Here is a 13440-nt window from a genome sequence, read left to right on the forward strand (position 1 = left end):
TTTTAAAAGCTTGTTTTTTTATCCATTGTGTCAAATCTCCATCTGAAAAGTAACTAAAGTCGACAAATAAATATAGTGGAGTAGGAATTACAATATTTCTCTCTGAAATGTAGTGGAGTGGGAGTTTGAAGTAGCAACAAATGGAAAGTAAAGTACAAGTACCTCAAAATTGTACTTGAGTAAATGTAATGAGTTACTTTCTACAGCACAGATATGTTCTTGTGTCATGAATCATTTTAGGATTTTTTTCTTTTCGTAATGTAAAATGTCTCAACAGACTAAACCCACCAGAGGGAGTGGGCATACTTACTTTTTAACTGATACAAATAGTGTCTTAATTTCTCAGTAATGAAAATGTTAAAATGTTTTTTAAATTTTATAGCCTATTTTACTATTTTTATGTACTTTATGTAGCCTACTACACTCTCACAGTACTCACTACTGTGAGTGTGGTGGTGTGTGTGTGATGCAGGGAGGAGAGGGGCTGGAATGATGTAGGACCTGTTCTGTTTCATCGCTCTCCTCCCCGAAGCATGTGACCATGTGATCACAGTCACTGCAGGCAGACAGATTGAGAAAACTTGTGACCAAAGCAACAGCAATAGCAGCAGCAGCAGCAGCAGCTCGGCGTCTTGCGAGATAAAAAACTGAACCGCAGCGACTCCACAGCCTCCCTTCAATCTCTTCACCTCCGTCAGACAACATGGACTGCGGAATAATCACATCCAAGACTGTCCTCCTCTTCCTCAGCTTGGTATTTTGGGTAAGTTGCGGCGTTGAATCCCCCTCTAGATGTATGAATTTATACTGACCTGCTTTCTAGGATGCGGGTTTGGTGACTTGCCTTCTCATGTATATAATCGCTATGTATTATTATTATTATATCCTGTATGCTTAAAGGTTTATACACTACAAATGTAACGATTAGGTAAATACTGGTAGTCTGCCCCAGCATTTGGCATCACTATACTGCACTTCCTCATTTTTGCTGTACCCCAATATAGTCCAAATCTGCGTAGTTCCTTCCTTATATTCCAGAAAACTTATGAATAACATTTTCCAGTAATGTGAATTTCGGTCCAGTACAGTTCAGTGGAATTATGACTGAAGGATGATTGTTGTAACACTGCCAGACATCCGGCTTGATATCTGACACTCTGGTCAGACTGACTCACATTCAAAGTCTGACCAAAGTTCATTTGGACTATGGCTTTGTGTCAAAGTAAAGTTTGGATGTAGGTATTGTAGACTAATGTTGGCTAATTCACAGTGTCTTTCCTCATTTGACCTCACTGGCAAACAGTTGCCGGCCCTCCTGTCGGTCATTTGGATTTCGAAGGGACCCAGAAAACTTGTGTATCTGTGTAATTAGATTACTTTGAGAGAGAGGGCGTGTGTGCGTGTGTTTGCAAAGGAAAACACAGGCAGGGTTTATCACTTTCTACTTTCTTATTCATTATCTTCTATCTGTATTTCAAAGTCCAGCCATTTCATTTGCTAGACACTATACACAGCACCTCCCTACCATATGGAAAAACATGTCACATAAATCACAGGTTTCTAGTTTCAAAGTAGGAAATATTCTATGTAATCACTTCTGATTTGTAAACCACATATCTCAGAGTGTCACACACTTTTGGGTTTGCCCTATTTCCTCAAACAGTTGTTGCTCAATTATGTAGTCTGTCATGTTTGCTGACTGTTAACGAAGAATGTGGGGCAAACATTAGCCACTGGACAAGCAGAGTCCATGATATGTGTATACTGAACATAAGAGTATCCATCTTTGATTTTTCCACTGATTCATGCCTTGAATAGAGTCTTAAATAGCAGTGTGTTGTGGGATTTCCACATTCTGTATAAACAATAGGGAATGCCCCTACTGTCCATCATCAGATTTTATTGTTTGGTTTTGGGTTTTATTTTTATTTTTTCAAATCATTACCGCAATGACTGGAATCCCTGATATATCAAGCTTCTCTGAGGAGCGTAGTTGCTTCATGCTATTATCAGTTTTGCATTGTGAAGCAGATTGACTGTAACTTGAGCGGAAGACAGATTTGTTCAAAATACTGTAACCAAAACAGCCAAAATATCAAATTAGCCACTTAAGCTCTGCCTGACCGACTGGAAGATCCATATTTAGAAAGCCAAGTTATGTGGCTAAATACCAATTTCATTAAAATTCTAGTGAAGTTCCCAAACTTTCAAAAGACATCAAACAAGTGGGCCTGAATTTGAAAATGTGTATAAAGTGATCCACTGAACAACTAGAATATTGGAAAAAAAGAGTGAAAAGGGTGTTTTTTCCTAAACTGGAAGAACGAAGAGGTGATTTAAGGGGAAAGTCAACAGTTTAAGAGGTTAATTTGCTGTGAATGTTTTGAAGCACATGAGCAGATGTTCTATGGCTGTTTTCTTTCCAAATTTGCAAAAGTGATACCATGTCCGCCCCCTGAAACCTGGTCTAAGACACAGTACCAGTGCATTCGCCACACTCAGATATCATCCCCACAGTTCAAGAAACATTGCTCGCAGAGATTTCCTCACATTCCTGAGAGGTGGCACGGTGCATAGACGCTATACGCTGTGTAAGCCTCTTTGTGCTGCTTCTTAGGCACAAGATCAGAGTTTCTGGAAAGATTAGGGGTGAGGGGTGGGGGGTGTAGAGTAACTACCCCACAGGGATCCCGTGACTATGGAGTGATTAAGAGAAGTGAGTCATGAGACTGAACTAAAGGATGAATAATTGTAAGGTTACACAAAACACATATTTCCCACATATGAACAAACAAAAGCACACAATGTATAACTCATTTGACTACAGGGGAAGTAATACTGAAAATGATACTGATTCACAGGCACACATGGAGGGTTTTTTCCGAGTTTTTCACTAGTAAAGCATAGTGGCTTCATCGCAACTTGGCTCCTTTTGTCATAGACCAGTATTGTACTCCAGTATGATCCAAGAAGTTTCAAAGGGCAAAGAGAAGTCAGGAACACTGATAATGAGATAAATACTTCATAGACTTTGTCTTTCTGTAACAGTTGTCTCTGTTTTCTAAAAGCTTTAGAGATTAGATACCATAAACAGAATAAATAAATGTATTATGTTACAATAAAGTCATTTTTAAATCAGTGCCTGTGGTCAGTCTGTGTGCACGAAATTGCTTCATACAGTATATGAGGTCTCATGATTGATGTGCTCACTACTGAGGCATGACTTGTAAAAAAAAAAAAAGAAAAAAAAAAGAAAAGAAAAAGTCATGATGATGGTGTGATTAAACCCCTAATCCACATCTGACTCAACCAGGACAAACTGTCGGTGACCTTAACAGTCTGTGTTCATCACGAGATCACAGCAGATAATAAGAGAGAACAAATATCTTTGTCATTTATCTAACAAGCAGCTTTGTTCTCAATTAGAGTTTATTGATATTCATGACTACAGGCAGAGTACACTGCCTGTAAACAGAGTTACACGGTCACTTACTGTAAGTGTCATGTTTACAGAATGAAACCAAATGACTGATGCATGTTTCTCAAATCCCTATTCATACATAAGATGTCAGCTTTTTTCTCTCAGTTTCTGGATATATAATGTGCAGAATATAAACTTTCAACTGCTGCAAAAAGAGAAAAAACACCAAATGTGTGACAAATCTCTTCAATTGTATCAATGTGATTCTCTCTACAGCACCTTGCTTTGATAAGAGTGAACTCAATGTATGTTGAGGTTTTAGGTTGAATGATCCATTACTTGATAGCTCTCACTCTTTTGGCACGAACCTAAATTGCTAGAGTAGAAAACATCTAAAATAGGACAGTAGACTGTAGTTAAACTCTTAGCTCTCTACCTCTGTTTTGTCATTTTAAAAAGTCAGCACATCCAAATGTTAACAGGCTAATAGTGAAAGTGTAGAGTATCTTTATTTCGGTGGGATTATTATATTTTTCTTTATTTCCCAACATATCAGCTAAGTCAAATACAGAAAAATTAGAGAGTATATTCTTTATATTCAGTTATCAACTATTTACTGAATTAGTGAAAAATAATGAAACATTTTTAACTTCATGCAGTACATGTTAAATGTTTATTCCCTCTTTAATCATAATGCTAGCTCGATAATCATGAACAAGACACTTCTGACATACTCTGTTGTTTTTTTCTTTTCCCTGCAGGCTGCAGGAGCGGCATTGGCCTACGTCGGCGCCTATGTGATCAAGAGCTATGACAACTTCGACAGTTTCATCCAGGACAAGTACACGCTGATCCCAGCCGCTATCATCATCGGCGTCAGCGTGGTGATGTTCATTTTCGGTCTGGTGGGATGCTGTGCTACTATCCGAGAGTCCAAAGTCGGCCTCAGCTTTGTAAGTGAGGAATGTGTGTGTGTGTGTGTGTGTGTGTGTGTGTGTGTGTGTGTGAGAGAGAGAGAGCGGCCGCAGAGGAAGAGTTTACTGTAGGGTGCTCAGCTGTAGAGTCTGTAGATGGAAATGCAGCAGAAAACATTTGTCATTTCAGTTACTACTGTAGTTGTCGTATATGATTCATTTTTGTTTTCTCAATGTGTGAAATCTACCTTTGATTCACAGTGTTTTACTAAATGTTCATATATCTTTCTCTTTCTCTTTATATCTAGTTCTTTCTGATCATAATGGTGATCTTTGCGGCTGAGGTGGCCGCTTTGGTGTTAAGCTTCATCTACCAAGGAAAAGTGAGTCGCATATAGGTGTTCTCTGCCACACAATGTTTACTGCTGAAAGTAAATTATATCAAAACCATCATTTTAAATCTGTGCTGACACATTTGTATACTATTAATATTTTTCTTTTGTCTCTTCAGATCAATGGAGATCTGGAGCGCTCAATGAATGACGCCTTCTCAAAGTACGATGGACAGGATGCTGAAACCAAAGCTGTAGACTACCTTCAGTCTCAGGTTGTTTTTTTGTTTTTTTTCATGTGTACTTTCATTCCCTTCAACTTTTTTTCTGCTTGGCTTGTCGTCTCAGTGTTCGCTTGCTTTCGTTTCCTTTTTCTTGTTCTTTCATTTGACTCCATAGTCTCTCTCTCTCTCTCTCTCTCTCTCTTGTCTTTAGAGAAAAAGAGTCATCTTAAAACAGCAACAGCTATCAGTTTATATGGGCCCGGGCCCATTTTGTTATGCTGGTGATGAATTCTTATTTTTCCTGTTGATAACTGGCCAAATGTAGACAACATATGACAACAAGTAGAGCTGAACTCATATTATTGTGATATTCTTTGTGTTAAAGGCTGGACTATATTTAAATGAGACTAGTTTCGGAGCCTATAAATGAACAATGACTGACTCAAGCTATTAGCTCATCCTCTCCATATGACAAATGACTTTCTTTTTCAAGGTTTTCTTGTGTGTTAATGCAAGAAAGAAAGAAGAGTATAGTCATTCCTAAAATATTTTAGCAGTTTGTTGATATACTATATACTGTATGATGATGATGTTGAGGTATTTGCAGTGCGGCTGAAATTAACTTTGAGAGGAAAGTCTTCAACAATATGAGCAAACAAAATGACCAGCTACTGCAGTGTACACGGACATGTAACACATTTACAGGTCTGGCGCTTTGAATCTGGTACATGCAGGAAATGACTCACTCATGTAGAAGATAAAGGAAGTTGATTGAAAGTGTGCAAGTTAAAAATATATACAAGACTTCACACATCCTTAAAAAAACATTTATAACTCACTGAACATTATAAATTGCTGATATTGTATGAGAGGGTAGATTTTTTCCTGCAATTCCCTCTCACATAGTTTCACTCTTTCCTTTTTTTACTTTTTCACCGTCATATATTTTTGGACTCCTTGTGAGCTATATATTAACCCCTGCCTGTTTATCTTTGTCTTTGTGCAGTTGCAGTGCTGTGGTGTCAAGAATTACACCAGCTGGTCCAACACTACCTGGTTTAGAAACCACAACAACACAGTGCCTGTGTCCTGCTGTAAGAACAGCACCACACAGTGCACTGGCAGAATGGATCAGCCAGACCTGCTTAACGTAGAGGTAAATCATACTGTAGCATCAGGCTCTTTGTATTCTTAAGTAACCTTTTAATATTTATCATTATTGTGATTATTTGTTGTTTATGTGGTATATGCTTCTGCTAAGGAGACTTTGCAGGGGACTTGCTGAATGCTGAATTATTGTTTTTTTTTTTAAATAATTTTTTATGCTTTTAATGACTAAAAAGCAAGTCTCTATTTTTTTTTCCCGTCATGTGTTCCTTTTGTGTGCTCACACTGTGCTTGTGCATGTATTTAGGGTTGTGAGGCCAAGCTGGAGCGCCTCCTACAGGGCGTTTTGGGTTATGCCATGCTGGTCATTCTGGGCTTTGCCATCATCAAGGTAAGGACGCCACCTGTCAGTATGAGCAACACACACTGTACATCCTGCTCGCTATTGTCATAACACAGTGAGCTACACATCAGTCAGTGCAACATATTGAGCCTCTTTTTGGAGAAGAATAAGGCTTAGCATTATACTCTATTCTCTCTATGCCATGTTTTACACCCCAAGTGTCTGGATTTTCTTACCCAGCACTAATGGAAACCCAACTTGATGTAACTTTTTAATTGAAATTACATAAATAGAAGTAAGATGTCTTCACATTAGGCCTGCAACTAAGGATTATTTTCATTATTGATTCATCTGTTGATGATTTTCTCAATAAATGAATTACTTGTTTGGTCTATAAAATGTCAGAAAATAATGAAAAATGTCCCCATATTGTGTCCTCAGATGTCTTTTTTTGTCCTAACCAGTCAATAAACCAAAAATATTCAATTTACTATCATAGAGGATTTAAGAAACCAGAAGATATTAACATTTGAGAAGCTGGAATGAGAGAATTTTTTTTTTTTCTTTCTTAAAAAATTACTCAAAATGATTAATTGATTATCAAAGTCATTGGTGATTAATTTTCTGTCGACTAAACACTGCAGTTCTACCTCACATCTACTCATACACAAAAGAAAGAGTAACCTTAGCACACCTGTTAACTGACAGGTGCATAGGAGAATAAGCAACACCACAAAATGTAAAAATGGACTCCCACACTGTCAACACCTAAGGTAGATTAATTAAAAGCTGCATTGCAGTCCAGCAACTTTCATCAGGCATTTCACTCATATAAAATGGTAGGTAGCTCTTTCCAGGACTGAGGAACAGTTACTTCATACGTCACATACTGTATGTTCACCGCAAAGTATGTGGGTCAATGTGGCATCCTGTGTGCAACCATTTCAGTATGAATACACTCTACTAATTCAATCATGCTTTTCAAAGTGATAACCATCTTTTCTTTCTAAGAGAGAGATTGACCTAAAAGGCATAAAATATCTGAATGGAATACTCCATTACAGACACTATTTGATCAAAAATCTACTCTTGCAAAATAAAGTTTGAATCTTATGCAAATGATACAGGTGCAAGAAAAAACTACTCAAACATATTAATGTGTTTTCTCATCCCTTCATGTACCATTTGGAGCTTTTACATTTTAAGGGCTTGTTTCTGATTACTTTTGTATTTCCTGTTGCAGTTCTTTGGGATGCTGAGTGTATGTGTGATCACCTGTAAATCTGGCAGCCGGAGGAGTGGCTACCAGCCTCTCTATGCCTGAGCATCTTCCTGCAACCACCTACCACCTCCTCATTTTTTTTCCAGTAGGTTTGCTGACCACTTGCTAAAAGCTAACCGACATCCTCTTTCAGCAGTGTACAGAAGCATCCAGGTTGTGTTTTAATAATGGCGTATACAGTATACACAAATGGCAAAACCTTATCTAAAGTACCAAATCAGCAACAATGTTTTTCTCACCTGTCAAATCATTTTGTTATTTTTATTACACAGCTCCTGAAGTTTCCAGCTATTACTTCCTTTTACAGTAACATATGATACAGTTTTTAAAAAAATAAATGATAAAAAATGTTGATCCCTGTTGAAGTACTTTGGATTTTGTTTGCTCTCTGAAGATTCAGATTTAGTTTCTAATGCTGACTTTAAGCCTAGAGCAGCTACCATGACATCAAAGGAGAGAAAATGTGACAGAGAAGAAAACTATTTTGGACATTAAGGCTTCCTCTTGGAAATCTTGCCGAGCCTTATCACTTTGCTGCATCATGTAGATATTCTTTTACAGGATACTATCCTCTGGAATGTACCATAAGGAAGGACTTCAAACTATATTTTAAGCTTTTCATGATTGTGAAGAAAAGAACAGCGGTTTATTGCCTTATTTAGGGTTGCAATATTTATAGCCAACAGAATGAAGGAATATATGTATAATATTATGGACAATTACCTGTATTGAGTTGAGTTACAGTTCTACGTAGTTTGACTTTGGTTGTGTTTATTGTGTTTCTAAATTAAAAAAGGTGAATATTTCACAATAATAAGAAGTTTGGTGGAGTTCTATCACACCCTTGTGTTGCTTTGTGTGTATTTGTTAATACTTACTTACAATATTCAATCAGTCTTTATAAATAGGATGCACACACATATTTTTATTATGAAGTTAGAGGTAGAAGCAAGCAATTCTGTCTAATCCTTTGATCATAGCACCATGATATATTTCTGGCCAAACACCTTTCTGGTTTCAGGTTATTTTCAGCACACCACTATTACAGAGCGTACATCCAGAACATCACAGTAAATGTGACCCATGTTGGTTATCTCTCCCTCTCACCACCTGACTCTGCTGATAAAGAGGCCCTCTGTGCCGCGCATATACTGTAGAAGATAGGAGTGTTCTTCTTACACAGGCCTTGTCGGTGTTTATATTGATAAATGAGAATACAGACTCTTCCAGGGGCGTCATAGTCATCAATCATCTCTGAGCACAGATTAAAGTAGAGTAAAGGTTATACATTGATGAGGCTGTGGATGAAACTGATTTCAACCCTCAGTTTGTTAAAAACATATTGAATTATCTCTTTAAATATTCCATTAATGATAAAATCACCAACCACATTTATGCAATCACTTACTTACTTACTTTCTTCTTGCTAATCCATGTCCTTTTAATAGTCAAATATCTCATAGCATCACCTGCAGAACTTAAGGTCATCATGTTTCTTTATGTATTTAGCTGCAGTAATCAAGAAAGTCCTGCAGGTGGTGATAGAGAGTCAAAAGTCAAAACCAGCAGTTGTGGTAAGCACCTAATGTGTACTTTCTACAGAAGCTGTAGAAGATATGAGTTCATATTTTGTTATTTCATTCATGCAGTTATTATGTTTATATATTGAAGAATAAATTGCTGCAAGTCTGTTTCTAAACACTGATATAAATAGGATTTCAAAATGTTTTAGAACTTGAGGAGTCACATCCTTAATCAACAATTCTTCATTCACTTCATTCTGACTAAACTTTCATGTCACTTGTTGCTCACATTGGTGTTTCAACTAATCATCCTACGTGTAATTAACATTTCTGTGTGTGCTTCTTATTAACGACATCCGCTGATAAATGACCCTGCTGCCCTGTCTCATTCTGTGTCCCTTTCATATCTCTTGACTGCATATCTTATTCAGTGCATATCCTCACTGCTCCAGGCTATGCTGACATTTAGACAGGCCGGTCCTTTTCAGAGAGAACTGTTGGCACACACATGGCTAGATAACCTTGTCAGCTCTGAGCCCTGTTTTCCTCCCTCTTTCCCCCAACTGTCTGTTTCTCCTCTCTCTCTCTTTCACTCTCATGTCTGTTTATCTCTGGGTGTTTGTGTCTGTTGTCACATCTCACCTTTCTTCTCTTGTCACGCATCTTTCTCTTCTTACCTGTTTCTGTTTTACATTTGAGGTGTTTTTTTGCAACTCTATCTCCTACCTAGACAACCCATCTGTTTTCTGCTCTTGTTTTTATCAGCTTCCCTCGCTCTGACTTTACAGTATCTCGAGTGTTAACCCTTGATATCAGGCGGTGCAGCAAAAAAGATAGCGCTCTTTTCCAGGAATGGTGCATACAGTCAATAATGCAAATCAATGAGCGCAGTGCAGCTGTAATGTAAAGAGAATTATCTGTAAGAAGATTTTTTTATTGATCATTAGTTTCTGCGTTGGGTGTGGGGTTTTGTTATGTTTTTTGTAAAAAACTGTGAGAGTATGAATAAAATTGTCAAAAAAAGATGCAGGGAATTCAATCAAACTTGTCAGAGAAAGCTCATTGACCTCGCTGACCTCATTACCTTTAATTAATTATTTATTTCAATGATTTAGCAATGCACTTCTTTAAAGTTAGGAGACTCACAAGCGACATTTTAAAAAGAATGGTCAGAACTGAAGCAGCAGAGGCTCAGTTATTCTGGTTTTTAGTCCCTCCCTAGTATGGGTCAAACTCTTAGACTGGAAATAGAGAGATGTGACATCACCCATTGGTTTGCTTTGCAGCTGGTTAAAAGCCCAGAGTGGCTGCTTATAGTCAGCACCATCTTTTCTGTTTGGAGTCAGGACCTTCCACATATAGAGTGTGAGGAGGGGGTTGCCTTTCACGCTCTGGGAACATGCCCCACTACCTCAGAAACAACAAGCGGTACACACTTGGGCTAATGTTAGCTACTTTCACTCAACTGTGCTAACAGGGCAGGTATCATAATCAAGTAACATTTAACTTACCAAAATATTGCAACAATAGTTCAACTTAGCTGTCAATTAACACCCACACAGCACATATGAAAGCCCACTGTAAGTCTTCAAAATTTTATTAACAGAGCAATCATTTCCAAAATGACCACCAGCATATTGAGGGTCCAAATTTAGTGATTGAGACTTTAATGACCTGTTGAAAAAAATGATTGACTTAGTATTTCTAGAGAGAAGGTAACACTTTTTGAATGGGAGTCAAATGGAGCCAGGAAGACATCAGCATTGCACTTTGACATGCTTCCGCAGTGGCTTCATCCTCAAGCCGTGGTAGTTGCCACTTGGTGAAATTCCAAAAACATTGAATCCTACTTTTCCTATAATGCAACTGGATATAGTCTTTTATTTGACCCTCCCTGCCTTCTAAATGCCCACTTCTTTCAAACCTTACACCTGCAGTTTGTAACACGGGATTTCTGTTATAAAATTAACCACTCATGTCCGGTCAAAGATAAGCATGACAGCATAATGGGGGTCATTTTTTTAAAGCTTTGGAAAGCTCCTTCCAGAGAAGACATTACAGAAAACATTACACTACTGTTTTCACAGATTTCGTGGTACTCCTTGTGACAAGTTAGCTGTGCTTCATGAATAAAATCAGTGTCTCTTTAAATATCCTATTTGTAATTCTATTTCTCTTCTATTCTATTTGTAGGAAAATATTTGGCTCAGACAGCATGAAGTTTGAGTCAGATCTTTTTCCCTGTTTTATAACAACCATTGTTTTCAGCCTTCATTTTCTGTCACCTTTTAAGGTAAAAAGAAAGAAGTGAAAAGTGTTGAATTTGATGGGGTGAGAGTTGCTTGTGCGCGCGATGTGGCATTGTAGCATTTGTTATACCCTTATGAGTCATCTGTGTACACCTACAGATGTGCCCCATCACTTCTGTGAAAAAGCATTTAGCACAAACACACACAGAGGGAGCCGAGCCAGATGTCGTCACAGGGAAATTTCATCCTGACCTCTAATTTATTTATTTCCTTTCCTACTTAGACAGGGATCTGTAGGAGGGAGGTAATTTGAGGAGGACACACACGCACACACACGCACACCGACACACACACACACACATACACACACACACACAATGCTGCTGCTCACTCTGTGCTGAAGGTAGATAGACAGTAAGTCAGACAGGCAGTTTCTGTCTTTGTAGAGACCCAAGAACTCTTGTCCAGAGAATTCCTTCATCTGACTCACATAACATTTCTATTACTAAACGCCTTTTCTGGATTTGTTATGTTCTGTTATAAATGTCAGATTTGACATCACACAAGCTACAAAGAACCCTGCTTACCACAAACTTCACAAGCTTTTGAAGTGCATCACATGCTGTCTTAGGTGTGATAGGAAAAAAGACAGACTTTTTATCCTTTTTTTATGAAAAAATAATACAAACAAATAGGTGACAAGCATGTTATTAAGGTTTTATTTGTAGTTCTCCCCTTCACCTTTCTTTTCGGGGCAGACCCATAAATAATGACCACATATTGTCAAAACCAGGAGCAGGTGCTGCTGACAACATATGTGCCCTTGTGTGTGTGTGTGTGCGTGTGTCTTTGTGTGTGTTTCTGTAAATAGCCACCCGCCACTGACACTGTGATGTCTCCATTTGTCAGATGATATCAGTGTTAATTAGAGAGAGAAGCAAGAAAAGAAGAACAGAGAAACACCGCAGACACAGAGAACAAAGAATCAAACAGAGTAAATGAGCAGCAGCAGTATCATAGCATTATCCATATTATTTTCCATCACATCTGTGATTCTCTGAGCTTGATCTTCACGGCTTAAGAGATATTCAAGTAGCCTGTCTCCTTTTTTCTCCCCTTCATCTTCTTTCCCTTCTCGTTTTCATCACTGTCTTTGCCTTTTTTTCCTCTTCTTTTCGTCATGTACTTTTTGTGCTATTTTTCCTGGGTATTCTCAGGGTTTCTTGTAAGTAGTATTACTTAAGAGCTGCTAGTTTTTAGCTCAGTGTCTAATTACCTCATGTTAAAACTCCCCTGGAAATAGGTCTAGAAATATAAATCACAGATCTGCCCGAACACTTAAAAATGCTAATGCACAGGTTGAATATCTCATCTTCTGTTGTAGAAAAATAAAAATGCAGGCTGTGTCAGTGCAGTGAAACAAAAATACACACAGAAGACACAAGGTACTGTTGTTTTTGTGATTATTGTCACACTTTGAACTACACCACTGCTAGTCCCATTATGACTGAAGCATATTACATGACTGGTGAGTCAACAGTGATAATATAATGTGAGCTGATTTTGATTGAGATGAGATTGTAAAATAGCTTTAAGACAGCAGTATGTAATCTTAAGGACACTGAGCACTATTGAAAGGGAAAGAAAAGATGTTATAATTTATTTTAAACAGGTCTTTATTACTGAAAGCTTCCCTGCAAAAAGATTATTCTCTGACATTACAGTCACAAAAGTATTTGACAATTTCCTCTTCACTGCATTCCTTCTGTAAACCCGTCTTACAGTATCTTGCCGACACACAGCAGAAAGAAGCAGATACGCACCTGGAGGATGTAAAGCTAAATGTTTCTTTGAGTCCAAGCAGCTTCACGGCATCATACAGTATAAAGGACTCACACAGTTGTTGTATGGGCTCTGATTACAAACCCACATATCTAATCACAAATGAACCAGCAGCTAATCATCTAACTCTCTGGCTTGCTTTTAGCAAATTATTCATCATCAGGTTCACAGTGATTTCTGTAAAGAACATTTAAAACAGAGCA

The 13440-nt window shown here is 37.9% G+C and overlaps 1 protein-coding gene across 1 annotated transcript; it reads left to right on the forward strand.

Annotated features, from left to right (window-relative positions):
• Window positions 1–494: 494 nt before the first annotated feature.
• tspan36 (tetraspanin 36) lies at window positions 495–8443 on the forward strand. Its single transcript, XM_067612254.1, has 7 exons — window positions 495–763; window positions 4183–4374; window positions 4644–4718; window positions 4847–4942; window positions 5898–6047; window positions 6306–6389; window positions 7585–8443. Exons 1-7 carry the CDS (start codon window positions 704–706, stop codon window positions 7663–7665), a joined length of 738 nt encoding a protein of 245 aa, XP_067468355.1. The 5' UTR covers window positions 495–703; the 3' UTR covers window positions 7666–8443.
• The last annotated feature ends 4997 nt before the right edge of the window (window positions 8444–13440 follow it).

This window comes from Thunnus thynnus, chromosome 2 (assembly GCF_963924715.1).
Source record: "Thunnus thynnus chromosome 2, fThuThy2.1, whole genome shotgun sequence".
NCBI classification, from domain to species: Eukaryota; Metazoa; Chordata; class Actinopteri; order Scombriformes; family Scombridae; genus Thunnus; species Thunnus thynnus.

Coding starts and splice junctions, on each gene's coding strand:
- tspan36 (XM_067612254.1), top strand. CDS start 704: ATGGACTGCGGAATAATCACATCCAAGACTGTCCTCCTCTTCCTCAGC. Junction 4,719..4,846: donor GCTTCATCTACCAAGGAAAA/GTGAGTCGCATA, acceptor TTGTCTCTTCAG/ATCAATGGAGATCTGGAGCG. Junction 6,048..6,305: donor CAGACCTGCTTAACGTAGAG/GTAAATCATACT, acceptor GCATGTATTTAG/GGTTGTGAGGCCAAGCTGGA.